Raw genomic sequence first — 15,318 nt, 5'->3', positions numbered from 1 at the left:
ATTGAATTTTTGGCTAACCATACAGCTATTTCGAGTATTGCCAAATATCCATCATCAATGCCCTTGGAAATAATTCTTGTATATAATTATTCATAAATATTTATTTTTGATACTGCAAGTACCAGGAATCGAATTCCGGTCCTGCCAAATGTGAGTCTCAGAGTCAGCGCTTCTTAACCAAAAGACCCAAAACCGTACTTGACCCATAACCATATGTTTTTAAAAATAAATTCAATTATTTAAAAAATAACGTAAATTCTACATAACATAAAATTTTAAGGAAACGTATGTTCGTATTCAATAATTGAAATATTAATTAAAAACAATAATAATATAATTGACTAAACAAATTTCAAAAACACATTTTTTTAATATTGTTTTTATAAAAATCAATTAAAAATTATTAAATAAAACAAAAAAAAATGTGAATCGATATGAAATTGAAACGACTATTATATACTAACTTATAAACACAGCTAAATACAATTTCAAAGAATATCGATATTGAAAAAATCTGGAGTCTATAGTAAGCAGCGATAATAATAAAAAGGTAAAAATAAAAATAAATCACGGGAAAAAATTGAGAATGATAAAATGATATAGTATTGAATGATAAAAATAGTAAAGTTCGGAAAATTTCACAGAAAAAGTATCTTCTGTTATGCAAAAGTGTTTTACAATCGAATGCAAGTTAAGGTTATAAAATCTATACTATATTGGCGAACATCCACGCCCAGTACCGACTAAACAAAGATCTATTGAATATCTAAAAACTTATTAATAATATAAGAGTACTAAAATTGCTGTAATAACTTTTAACAACGTAGTCTAAAATATTTAACAAAACTAAAACCGATAAAAACTAAATTTCTAGCAAACCGAGCATAGTTAAATCACGTATATAGTTTATGATTCTTCTTGATATAATATAATCCTAAATATAATACTAAACTCAGTTGCGTTTCATTTATATATATATAAACTCGACGACTAAAAAAAATAAACTGATTCAAATACAGTGCCAAAAATCGATATGAAAAGTGATACGGTACACGTTATAAAAGTGACTAAACCCTTAAGTTTGACAAGACTTGAAATAGAGTTTTAATAATTCTATAATAAAACCCATGCAATGAGTGCTGAAGTCCGCAATAACAAAGCACCATAAAGTATTATGAAGTATCATAATACTTTATTTTGCGTATTTGAGAAACTAATTTAAATTAATATTATAATATTTTAATAATAATATTAATGAAACTGTTAACAAGCAGCAAAATTTTAAATGGAACTGTACTCTTATATACATTCATATGTGTCCTTACACAATAAATTTTGTTTTGAATACAAATATGTTAAATGTTAATCTAACCATTTAGCTTTTTCGAACGTCGCTAAATATATATCATCAGTGAGTGATCTTTAGAAACATTTGATGGTTCGTATATAGTTTTTGGACTGTATGTTATGAAAGCATCAAGTCTTTCTACAATTTGCCATTATTTGTAAAAAAATATAAAGTCAGTCAACCACAGATGAAGTCTAATTATTAATAAATTTTTGTATTTAAAGCAAGAAAAATATCTTCAATATGTATTTATCTTTGTACGGAAATAGATAACTTTGTCATTATGACATTAAATTATTTAAATATCCTTACGAAATATATACATTTGTACATAATATAAAGTTTCTTTTATCTTCTCCTCCAGATTACTGGAATGAGATCTCAGCCAAATGACTTTCAAGTCTGACGGCTGAGGTCTTAAAAATTTTGTGACCAAGTCGAATAAATAATTAGTATTTGCAGTCGTTGTAGGAAAATTTAGGGAAACAAGATATCTCAGATTTGATGTTTGTTGAATAAGAACTTGATTTATAAAACAAATCAAAAACAAGGTAATAAAGTTACAAAAGACCTTAATATAAAACCTACACTAAACCAAGATCTGACCAAGATCTGTTTATTAATATCAAAAAAAAGTATCAAGGAACTTTAAAATTAAATATTGAATATGTAATAATTAAAAGAGCTATATAATATTATTTCCTTTTTTAATTCATGTTAGAAATTTTATTTTTTACCATAATTCGTAATTAATTTATCTACCTATATAATAATTTCATATATCTTAAGAGCATAGTTGCTTTCACGAATTATTGGATACTAATTTAAAATTATATTATGTATTATTTACAACTATTTTATCAAGTATTTATTTAAGCTATCATACCTGTAATATCGAAATTATTTGCTACTTTTACATTAATAGTATACCGTAAGTAGGGTGTAGTCTTTCTCTCTTTTTGTCTCTTTATACCTTATATGTACGTTAATTTAGATGACAAGCAAAATTTCTTTATCAATGAAATATATATGAACATTTCTAACTTTATAGTCACACATAATTAGAAATTTTAAAAATAAACTAATTCCGAATAACAAAAAATATAAACAAATAAATTCTACTAACCAAGTACTTTTCTTATCAATTTTAATTTTATTGGTAACGATAAATGTATCTTGAATATGTAAGTAAGTAAGCTCGCCGAGTGTCTTTAAAAACTGCACACATATGTATGTAAGAAAAGGTTTTGTTAATATTTCAATGCAATGCAAATAGTAGCAATGTATGTACACTGTAAAATGATCTATTATTAAATAATACTATATTATAACTCTTCAAGGTAACTTCTCTGCAAAATTCTTAAAATAAACTTGCAAATTTAATAACTAAACAATAAAAGTCTTCAAAGAGCTTATATTGATAATAGAATAGACAAGTATTATATGTAATCGGAGATAAAAGATTTTATGATCATTATTTCAAAGAAAATTACAAAAAAATTGACAAACATAAATCACAATGAAATAATGTTGGAACATTATTTACATTATATATTGTATTTATAATCCAACTCTCAGTATCCTAAAAATACAGCGAAATTTGATAAACACAGGCAGATACAAAGACATCAGATCCATCATATTATAAAGCCCCGTATTTAGTGTGACTTAAAACTGTCCACAGATAAAATAGAGTAAAGGTGCTGTTTCACCAACTCAGACATCTGAATATCAATATATATTGTATTTATAACATAACAATATTTAGTCCATTACTTAAAACTTAAAATATGCGTAGGTCTTACTTTAAAACCTTAAGTCAAAATTATATATTATTTTCGTTGAAAATACGATATTTGTACCCATTTTTGACAATCTTCTTCCAACATTATTTAACGAGTACATTTCGCAGTCCATTTTTTAATTATCGTTCTCAGTTTTACGCCACAAATAGAATATTGAAAGAATTAAAACAAAAAATATTGCCATAAGGTATCAGTACCTTATGTACTGATAAGATTGATGTAACGATTTTCCTAAATACGATCCTTCAATTTTCGCCGGATAACAGGAGGATGTAAGTGGTCCATTTGTAGGACATTCTTTTACCGCATTTCGCAATAATATAATGATAACACAAATTCGTTCCAGTTTTTAAGCATGCTAATAACAGCTCATGATATATAATGGCATTGCAATCCAAGCAAGCACATAATACAGTATCAAAATTAAAGCAGTTCTAAATCGAGTGGATACAAAAACTTCTGGGATGGCATAAATGTAAGTAACACTTTATAGAGAAATATAGACCTCATGGTGGAATACTTCCAGAAATGGAAGATTAAAATTAGCAACGAAAAAACCAAGACTATATTCATAACACGAAAGAGAAGACAGCATCCTCCAGGAGTGAGCGTCGGTAGCACGAAGATACGGTGGGAAGAAAGCATAAAATATTTAGGAGTCACTTTTGACAAATAGCTTAACTGTTATAAACTTATGAAATGCAAACGAAATAGCTGTTCTAATAGCTGTTACATACAGCAAAGCCTCAAATACTGCCATAAAGCAATTACAGATAGCACAAAATCTGACTTTAAGAAGATTAATTAAGATTCTATGGTAAATCAGAACAACAGATACGCATAGAGTCTAAGGATCGACTCAGTGAAAAAATATATCAAGGACAGAGCCCTAAAATTATTCACAAAAGTTGATACGTTGCCCAACCCCGTCCTATCAAACCTTAAGTCTTTCACAGGACGCACAGGAAGATATACTGATCTACGGTACGTCATCAGTTAAAAGATAAATAAATGATAACAATTCTAGTACAAGTATAGTTAAGGCTTAGTAAGTGGCAGGGATAAGACCCCCCCCCCCCCAGCCACAAAAGAGTAAAAGTGCACAATAGCACTAACTCAAATCACAACAACAAAAACTTTTAATCCAATTTATTAAATATTGCACAATTTTTCTATACTTTCTATACTTTTAAAAATATTTTTGTTAATATTTTGAAGATTAACATCTTATTATGCTGACCAATTATAATACAAAATAAAACTACTGACGAAAAAAATATTCAGGACAGCTATAACATTGTGCAAACTGAAAAAAATGAGCCACAGTTGTTCTTAATAAGACAACATTTTGGGTATTTAATGCGGGTCTGAACTGAAACTACTTAATAAAAAAAACTACAATAAGATTACAATGTTCTTCATTTTATGGTTCCAAACATACATAACTGTAGAAAACACATTTCTGATTTTGTTTAAACTTAACTATTTGGTGCGATACAAAACGTCATTAAAATGTAATCGATTGCCCTTTTGAGATCATTATTCATGACTTGTCGGTATATATAGTAGCTGGTACTAGAACGAGAATAACTTAACAGATGTTCGTTTATAAAATGTCGAGAATTTCTGGATTATCGTTATACACACGATCGTTTCTACAACGTTGCAAAAACAAAAAATCCTGGGTGACAAAGGGCATGATGTTAGTGTGCATTTCACATCCACGAAGTTAGTCCCGTAACACAATTGAAGAACCCAATTCAATATAAAATTCATGCAATTCAAACTTCACAGTCATTGATATTTGATTTTTGACTTGTTTTGATGAAGAGACATTTTTTTTCATAAGAGTTATGATTTTGTTGTTTAACGATTTCTTAAATATGTTTTTTGAAATTCTGCGAAATACTTGGGTATGACTTTGGACGCAAAACTAAGATGGAGCGAGCACATAAAAAAGAAAAGAAGTGAATTAGATCTTAAATTCAAATCGTTGAAATGGTTAATCGGCAAAAAATCAAAACTATCGCTTTTCAATAAACTTGTATTATACAAACAAATGCTCCAACCAATCTGGACATATGGAATACAGCCATGGGGTTGCGCAAGCAAAACACAAATTTCCATCATTCAAAGATTCCAAAATTTCATGCTACGGAGTGTAACAAACGCTTACATCGTGACCTCGGAGTGTCAACAGTACAGGAAGAAATTCATGCCAAAGCCAAATCACACCAAGATAGACTTAGTTGTCACATAAATGCTTAGGCGCATTTACTAGCGACAACTGAGCCAATTCGCCGTCTAAAGCGCCAAAAGCCGTGCGATCTTTGGGCTTAAATCATTGAAATGTACTACAGTTAATTCATTATTGCGTGGAATCCCCTAATATGTTTAAATTTAAATTGCTTGTTAGTTATCTATAACTAGTTGCTTTATGTCTTGTTTTGTTTTATTTATTGTTCTTTAATACCATATATAATACCATATAAAACAATATACAAAACAAAAAAAAAACTGTTTCCCCTAAATAAAGTGTTGCAAAATATGTATATAGAATAGAATATTAACAGAGGATCGACTATTCAAGTCAATAATTATCAAGAAATAGTGACACTAGTTCAAAAAGTATCCGATTATACATTCAAAGTGATGTTACAACAACATTTAAGCCTTCTGCTCAAAAAATACTCGGATTTTGTAAATGAAACACACAAATTTAAATTTTATTCCAAATTTATTTTATCTCCTTCAAAATATGCTCCTTCTGAAGCGATACACATATGCCAACGCTTAATCCAATCTTTTATACACTTTTCGTAGGCCCGCGCAAGTATGGATTTTAGTTCCTTCAGCGAATTCTTTTTTACCGATTCAATAGACTCAAAACGCTTACTACGAAGGGGCAATTTGAGTTTCGGGAACAGGAAAAAGTCGCACGGATCCAGATCTTGCGAATATGGTGCCTGAGCGATAACAGTGGTGCCGTGTTTGGTCAAAAAATCGCGTACAACAAGAATTTTCCATAGTGAAAATCGCTAAATAGACTTAAGTTTGACAGATGGTCTATTAATTAAGGAGTAGTTAACAAACATCAAAATCCCGGCACTTTTTGAGCAGAAGATACGTGTATATATCATGACATTATTGCTGTATTTAAAAATGCAAAGTTTTGAATAATTCCAGAGTTTATTATACTTAGTGCTAGACTTTTGAAGTTATTCTTATAAGGATTTATTAAAGTAAGAGATTATAAGCAACTACATTACATTGAAATACTATAATATGAACGAAATTATTTATTAAGTTTTATTATTATTCAATATACAAAAGTGGTTTTCATCAGTTATATCGATGTAAATTGGAGTATATATATATATAAATATATATATTTAAAAACGATTTTATTTTTCTTACGAATTTATAAGTTAGAAATTAAATTGTAATCTTTCGTGAATTTAGTTTTGGGCTTCATTTTTTAATGTCTGGAATTGCATTAAAATCACCACATACGAAACAACCGCAGCAAAGATCTGAAATTAAAAATTTATTATATGTATATATATCTTATACATCGTTTGATAAATCTATGCAATTCTACATATTCGTTCCAATTTTTTTTTAATATTAATGATAAATGATATTAATTATCCTTTGTGTTATTTCATATTTAATTCAATAATAATTCGAGTTAACAGCACATTATGTTGCCAATATGAGTCGCTCTATTATCCTTCAAAATGAGAATATATTATAAAAGCAAATAAACTTATTAACAAGTAATAAGACGATAAAAATCATTTATAGTCTAAGAATGTTCTCTTAAGCCTATTATTAAAATTGCAAGATAATTTCGGAAGCATAGCTGTTTTATGGTAGCAAAACAAAACCTTTTATCTTAAAACTTGATTACATTTTTATATAATACGTACTTAAATGGTAATAACTCGTTTTCGGGGAATAGTTAAAAATTAACTCATCATTCTTAAATTAGTTTCGGCATCATTCTCTTCCATCCTTAGCTAGCGGATAAAAACAATATCATATATTTACAAACAAATACAACTAATTGCATAGAGACATTATATGGCGAATTCATTTAAAGATTTATTCATAACAATTTTTTTGATAGAAATATGAGTCAAAAGCTCTCAGTTTTCTCAGTAGACTCAAAGTACTCTCAGCTGACTATTTTCATCCATTTAAAAAGACACATTAAGGCAGTCGAAGAGAATATGCCAAGCAATTAACTTTTGTCAGATCAGATAATCATTCGTTTTAATTCTGATCCATCTTATTCATCTGAATTTATTTCAGGCGGTGACTTTTGACTATTTTGCAAACTAAAATTCGCGACGAAAGATAATTCTTTCAATACTATATCGGTCATTTAAAAAACTTCAAAAGACATACCAAAAGCAATTTCGTCCGATGAGTTCCAAAAATATTGCAAAAACTTTGTTGTATGGTTTCACTGCTATATTGGATCGGAAATTCACCACTTCAAGTAAGCAAAAATAAGCAAACACGCTTTGCATCTTTTTTGAGACTAGTCACATCGATTCTAAAACACAGTTTGTTTCGAAATGGCAAGGAACTATTCGTAAAATTATTGACGACGTACGTATATTAACCTTGGAATTTTAAAAAAATTATATAAACCATTAATTAATTAAAAATAATAATAAGAATAATTTTTTGTTGTTACAATATCACTAGTGTTCGACAACATAATTTCAAAATAATCCAACGTTTAAAAGCACCATGGCACATTAGGAACAGTGATGTAAAATTGTCCAGTCACTGACGAAAGCAACATGTTTCACACTGAGGTTGCAGCAACATTTCGACTAAAACGGCGAAATGTTGCTGAAATAGCAACGAATTAGTTTCTACAGTAATTTCGTTTGAAAATTGCTTATTTATGTATTTATATTATTGATCAGACACAAGCTACTCGTTGTTTATAATGCAAATAGGCGTAGCAATAAAAAAATTAAATCTATTGAAAATACTCGTAATAGTTCATATTAAGAATATAGTTTCTTTCGTCGAAACAGGCTTTAACAATCAATTTAATAGTTGAAGATATGTGCAGCATAAAAAATCTTTCCAACTGAGACACAAAGAGCTGGTAAGTTTTGGTATGGAGTTAAAAAGTCTTACCTGCATCAGCAATTGTAAATCAATAGTAAAAAATTCCTTTGGCGTTATGAGCAAAGGATCCTGCTTGATTTGGGTACAGAACTCAGCCACTAAATTATTATAAGCTTTTGTGGTGTTATCATAACAAGACGTACATAAAAGTCGTTGAACAAATTTCATTGTATTAAGATGCTAAAATAATAAGAACGCATTATTTACATGTAGAAAGCAAATTGAATATGTATTTGTTATATATTGAAATTATAAAAATATTTTTAATTCACATCACTTACTTCCCTTTTACAATATTCCCCGCTATAGCAGATCATAACAACAATGACAATAAGTGGCATTACAAGTGACGTAGTAAAATATATCATTGAGAATGGATAGAGATCAACAATGGTCATAAAAATCCAATACACATTTACAATGATATCAACAAAATTAATTGTGAATAAGCTAAACATCGACCAACCACAAAACTCATTAAAATGTATCACCAACTCATAGATTTCATTGTAAATATTTTTTAATTGTAACAGATATTCCAAGGACTCAATTGCATCATAATTTAAATCCAAGTGTATGTGCTCTTTCCGTATTTTACAGTTTACAACAGACTTCAATTTTAAATTCAACATTTCCATATACATCACAATATGGTCTATATATACCATAATTTGCAGGAAACGACCACGTAATACCAATAGAGACGGTATAGAATACAAAAAGTAAGCTGTGTAGTTCTGTAGACATATGACCAGCGATGCAATAATAATTCCCACTCCAACCGTTATGATGAAAATTAAATATTTTATTCTCTGATGTTTACGTCGAAACAAGGACCAATAGCTGCTACTTATCATATGTAGCTGAATACGAAAATTTTTCTCTAGAAGTTTACACTTCTCCAAATAAATATCAAATTTTGTGCAATTAAATATAACCTCAGTCAGTATTATAGATAAGCAAAAAGTCTTCAGTATGAAAACAATTATATTGACGAAATTTGATATCATCAAATTATCCTTAATCTGCAGTGTAAAAAGGCTGTAAATCGTTAAAAACCAATTGAATAAGAGTATAGTAGTAGCGTATATTTGCTGCATATATTTATATTGGTTCCGATGTTGCTGCTGATAGTACCGAAACGGTACCAATCCCAGAAATGCAAAATGACATAACCAAAAATCTTGCACCGTCATGAAAGAAGTAGGTATCTTACACCTGATTTCTCTAATATCAGATTGTTACCACAAGAAAGTGTACAACTTCACTAAAAAACCACACCGTTTCAGTAGACTTTCAGGCTGCAATACGAGTGTATATAATTCGTTAAAAAAACGTGATAGACACGATAACGCCTGGTTTTTTTATTCATTACACACAATTTGTAATATTAATTTTTAATGCCTGCCATAAAGATAACTTCACATGAATTTATTACTCACGTGAATTTTCAATTTTCCCAGCTGTAAATTATTTGCGTTTTTAAAACAAAAAAAAATGTAAGTAAAAATAGTTACTAAAATAATTTAATTAATTTCGTATTAGAAAAAAAATTGAAAAATTGCGAAATGCTAATCGAGTTTAATTGATCACTTTTAGTTTTAATATTAAAGACTCAAATGTATCTGTATTTTTTATTATTTTATTATAAATATTTAATAATAAAAATTTATAATTAATATATAATAATTATTTAAAAACTTATAACTTATGTAACTGTAAGTATTTCATACACAAAACATATTGACCAGCACCCAATTATTGGAGGAAGATTTATTTCAAAGTTAAACCATTAGAAACTCAAAGCAGATTTTACTTATTGCAATTAGATATTATTATTATTATTATTATAAGACATGCTTAGTTTATCTGTGTCGGCTCTTATACACTAGTCAACAGAAAAACTCTAACTTGCCAAGACGAAATCTTATTATACAATTGCCAAGTCCAACAGAATATTACTAAGCCTTAACTAAAGAAAGTGGAGTAAGTATACCTTGTAACGATGTTTAGAGAAACATTCATTCAAATCCCTTTAGATACAATCATAGAAGCACCAAAGTGTGTCTACTATTTTATTTCTCTCAATATATGTGAATGTGACCGTTAATCTAAATACGAGTTATGTCAACAAGTTGATTATCCTCAATTTTGCTGCTATCTTCTCTGACGACCTTTGATTTATTCGTAAATTATTGAGAAACTTATATTGCTGCTTGAGAAACTTATATTGTCGATAAAAACACAAATTTACACCTATCTCTGATGTGATTTGTATCTAATCTACAAGCTTCGAGAATCATTTAAAATTTAGCCTGAAATATTTTATCTTTAGTGAATAGCGAGAATATTCCTGCACCTAAGTTGCAGCAAATGTTTAAGCCATACGTCAAAATTAAGATATTTTCATTTATTCAAGGGTTTCTTTATTTTTTTTTCTTTTTGAATGGACTTATCTTTATCACAGAAAGTTTATTCTTCTTGCAAGGCAACTTTCTATAATTTGGATGTCGTGGAACATAATGTATTCTGATTTTAGTTTTATAAGACCATTCATAACTATGGTAAATTAAGTAATAAAATAATTTGAATGGTACGGTGCACCAGGTTGGAACGTCTCATAATACGAAGGCGGTTTGACAAGTCAGTGACTTTTTGAATTTCCCGCACAGTTAGTTCAAATGCAACAGTGCTGCCGTCAGCTGTAATTTCATCCTTCAGTTGGTGTTTGATAGCCGTTCAAAGCAGACAACCTCGTGAATTTTTACGAAAATAGAAAAAAGTGAATTTCGTGTGCTGATTAAGCATTTCGATCCCAAAGTCACAAATTGGGATACGAACTGCTACCCCATCCAGCATATTCTCCAGTTTTAGCCCCTTGTGACTATTTTCTGTTTCTAAACCTAAAGAAATGAGTGGGCGGTAAGAGATTTCAGTCGAATAAAAAAGTCATTACCGACACACACGCGTATTTTGAGAGCTTTGAGAAAACCTATTATTTGGAGAAAATAAGAAAATTAGGAAAATGTCGGAAAAAATTTGTTTTATTCAAAAAGTCACTGACTTATCAAACCACCCTCGTAGACAGTTCTCTTCAAACCCCACAAAACACTCAACATTTCACTGTTTGTTGTCAATTCAGGCTTTGACGTCGTATGTGAAAGATTTCTGGGCATTGGTCATAATTACTTGTATTGAATGTTCTTTAATCCATTTTTCATAGCTCGTAGTGATGCGCTTCAAAAATATTTCATTTTCGTTGCGTTTCAGAAGGAATTCATTGATCTTAATTCAGTCAATCAAATTTCAAGTGATATTCAAGCATTGAGCTTCATTGCGTAGCCTACTCTTTTCAAATAATTCTAAACTTTCATGTGGTTGTTTAGTGCTTCTGCTATCTCTTGATATGTCAGTCTGACCGACGAGAGCGATTAAAGTTTTTGGAAAGGATTTTACCGAACCAGTCTCGGGCCCGGCGCTTCCTCAAAGGATCTGAATTTTTTGGCATCTTTTTTCAGCATTTTTACCTTTTTATAATAATAAATCATCACATAGAGTTTGTCTTCAGATATTTCACTCATTTTCAAATAACATAACTTCTCACTCAAGCAATATATTTCACAATCGTCTTCACAAAAAATGTAACCCAAAATGTTACCTTTCAAACACATATTATTCGTTGCTTAAAATCGGATTACTGTTACCAGATATATGGGCATCAAGACCATCTAGGGACAAAAAACGTTGAATAGTTTTCATGTGTGTAGCAATTGCTTGCAAATTCCATTATTGGTTAATTCGCCGAATTAACCAATAAATTTTAGCTTATGAAGTTATCAATTTTAAAATATTTAAAATTTGCTTCAATTCGATTTTTGCTAATTTTTAGCAAAAATATTTCTCATGGTCGAATGGCCAAAAAGCTTATCAGTAATAGCGTCAATACGTGACTTCCGTGATGAACGCGAGCAGTGCGAAAGAAGAAGAAGTTTATCAATACCAGAATTTATAAAATGAAATTATTAAATAAAATATCACAAGCAGTGGCTATTATTATTAAATAAATTATTAAAATTAAATCAGCTGATGTTGTACTCATAGAGATTTTGTTTGTTTATGCAATTCCCAACTGTACACATCACCAGTACCTGAATGGTATAAATACCACTTGAAAGCAATATGTTATGTTTCCATGCCAAAATATAACAGATAACCTCTATAACTAATTGAACCACTTTAAACGAAAATAACTGAACTGAGAGAGCTTAGTATTTTTGGAACCAGTTAGAACCGGTAATCTAGCACAGTTTGATAAGATGTTCATATACATTTTAAGGCAAACGCTGGCACCAGTGACACAATGAGAGTCGTGATTATGATAACGAAATAATTACAGCGTTCATTTTGATTAGATTTAGCGCAATTAAAGTATAAAAATACTATTTATTAGTTTGTCTGAGTTAATTATGCCACTTTGGTGAACCAGTTCAAAGTGGTTCGGAAATTTTTTCGTACTTATCTGAAATTTGCTCAAGAGGTTTTAACATTTGACGCGGTAATTAAGTTAGATATTGTAAACATTTGTCAAATCATTTGTTGTTCTAGTGTTAAGATCTAGTAATAGACATAGCAACAGAAGTTATTACTTTTTTACATACGTTTTAGACTACACTTAAACAGTATCAAACAAGTAATTCTACATCTCTACATACTCTACATCTGGTATTTTTTAGGTGGAATTATTTAAAACTAAAATACAATGTATACAATAGATGCCTGGATCCTTAAGAGTATTACATAAGCCAAAAGTTACATATTCATCTTGTGAGCGGATCCACTAGTCACCTAGAATTCCATTGACCCCGTTGCCATATGACTATCATATGCTTTCTGATCCTCGGTCTTGATGGCAGAAAATATACAAATCCCTTGCGAATTGAAGAATTGGAATTATTTCTAATAATCGTGAATATTTTACTTCTCTTACTGATCAAACGTTCCATAAAATCGGACTGGTCGCACAATTGTCAAATTCTGTTGCATACATAAAATGTCATTTGGTTTTGTCCAGATAAAACCAGATATGTTTTGCTTAAAAGAGGGAAACGTTTTCAAAGCCTCTGCATTTTAGCATCTATCTCATCGCATCAAAAAAAAATTAATACAAGAACAGAACCCTTTGGGATCAAACCCAACGTAGTATATGCACCTATGATAAACGAAAAAACTTCTTCATATTATAAGGTATACTGACTCTCTTATATTCATATTGTTTAATATAATATGACTGAATACCGGTAATTATTAATATTTCTACATTATTCTCTACTACGCTCAGGTCCAGGATTGGAAGCACGGAACTTATACAAATAAGTTCACTACACTAAATACTACGCTCTTAGGTAAATATTTGTATAGAAATTTCGTTACTTATTCATATAAACTGAAAAAGAAATTAGAGTGTACGTGCGGAATTAGTATATATTTTATCAATATTTGCATATATGTACACAACTATACTTCTTACATACATGTATATTATATTTGATTAAAGAGCTACTTATTACTGGAACATTAGATTACAGAGTTTATTTTTAAGTATTTACTTATTGATTAGTGTTTTAATGTGAAAAATAAATTATTTTGATAGCTTTGTCTGACTTAATTGTGCCACAAAAATAACAAACCAGCTCAAAGCGGTTAAAAATATTTGCAGAACCGGTTAAACAAAAATAATGTTTGGACTTTATCAATTGTTAGGTTCAAAATATGTCTATGAGATTATGAATAATTTGTGACTGATACCGTGAGACAATAAAAGTGCTGGATCATTTAAATTCACTCCTTGGGGATTTGTTTTATATTACTGTGAATTCTTTATTTTCACGGAGGACTTGGTAATGATAAAAACTATTTAGGCTTCCGTAAAATCTCTTTGTACTTCTAGGACATCTAAACTATGTAAAGGATTTTTTCTCCTTATAAACAATACTCGATGAATGAGGATTAACACTGATTGCATTTCGTAAGTAGAGACCTAAGTGAGACCTCTACAATAAACAATATCCAGTAAATAAAGTAGATTTTTACTTTTATTTCGAACGTTTATTTTTGTGTATTTTCTTCCTGTATTTCAGCAAATTCCCTTTTGCCTTCATCAGGAAGATTTCAATGTTTAGTAGTTCAACTACATAAATAAAGTGTGTATCTCTTTTTTCAAACCCTGAACTTCACAAATCACTTTCGCCAAGTGAGTGGGCTTTAAGAAAGTGTTGACTTCTTAAATTAATTATTTATGAATAGAAAGAATTTGAGTTGAGAAATACTTAATTTATTTAATAAAATATACAACCGATGTTATATATATAAATAAAAATAAAAGATTTCATGTACCTACATAATGTATTCATATTTTAAAAATTTTCCAAATATAAATTTGTTATAAAAAACTTAATTTACAAAAATTAATTTACTGTAGTAATAATATGCTTTTGGGAACTTATTACAAGAGACTACGTGAGCACTGTAAGGCTTACTGCAGTTCTTTCTTTGGTCTACAGGAACCCATGCAGAGAAACTGCGCATTCATCATAATACTCACTGCAGAAATTGTAGAAACCTGTAGGAAAAAGAAACCAAACACGAAAAAAACACTTTCTTTGTGAATGTCCGGTTTTGGCGTCCAGAACAAATAGGTTTTTAGGAAGCTACTTCTTTGAGAGTTTATCATACTGTTCATCGGTAAAGATGAAACACCTATGAAATTACCTAAATTCGATTAGATGTATTTAGGCTATACTCTTCTATTTAGGGGTTCTTGCGAGCAATATGGTGAGAAATTGCTGATTGAGGTACATGAAAGTTATCTGATGGCCTGTGTGCCACTGCAACCAATCAATCAATAAAATGCCTTACATATTTTTATTTTGAAGGATGATGAAGTACAAATTTTGATGTAAATGTAATTTTCACAATATAATAATTAAAATGTATACATATTTTTATTCG

General features: G+C 29.6%; 1 protein-coding gene across 1 annotated transcript; it reads right to left on the bottom strand.

The window, feature by feature from the left end:
* Positions 1-6,611: 6,611 nt before the first annotated feature.
* LOC119688669 (putative gustatory receptor 39b) lies at positions 6,612-9,167 on the bottom strand. Its single transcript, XM_038103339.1, has 3 exons — positions 8,592-9,167; positions 8,320-8,490; positions 6,612-6,686 (listed from the first exon to the last, which is right to left on the bottom strand). The coding sequence occupies exons 1-3, from the start codon at positions 9,165-9,167 to the stop codon at positions 6,612-6,614; spliced, it is 822 nt and encodes a 273-aa protein (XP_037959267.1).
* Between the last annotated feature and the right edge of the window lie 6,151 nt (positions 9,168-15,318).

This window comes from Teleopsis dalmanni, chromosome X (genome assembly GCF_002237135.1).
Source record: "Teleopsis dalmanni isolate 2A chromosome X, ASM223713v2, whole genome shotgun sequence".
NCBI lineage: Eukaryota > Metazoa > Arthropoda > Insecta > Diptera > Diopsidae > Teleopsis > Teleopsis dalmanni.
This window is presented reverse-complemented; position numbering and strand designations above follow the sequence as displayed.

What these genes read in the sequence shown, in the direction of transcription:
- LOC119688669 (XM_038103339.1), bottom strand. Translation starts at nt 9,167, where the DNA reads ATGATAAGTAGCAGCTATTGGTCCTTGTTTCGACGTAAACATCAGAGA. An exon ending in GGGAATATTGTAAAAGGGAA is followed by an intron (nt 8,491 to 8,591) that starts GTAAGTGATGTG and finishes TTATTATTTTAG; the next exon opens with CATCTTAATACAATGAAATT. An exon ending in ATTTACAATTGCTGATGCAG is followed by an intron (nt 6,687 to 8,319) that starts GTAAGACTTTTT and finishes TTTTAATTTCAG; the next exon opens with ATCTTTGCTGCGGTTGTTTC.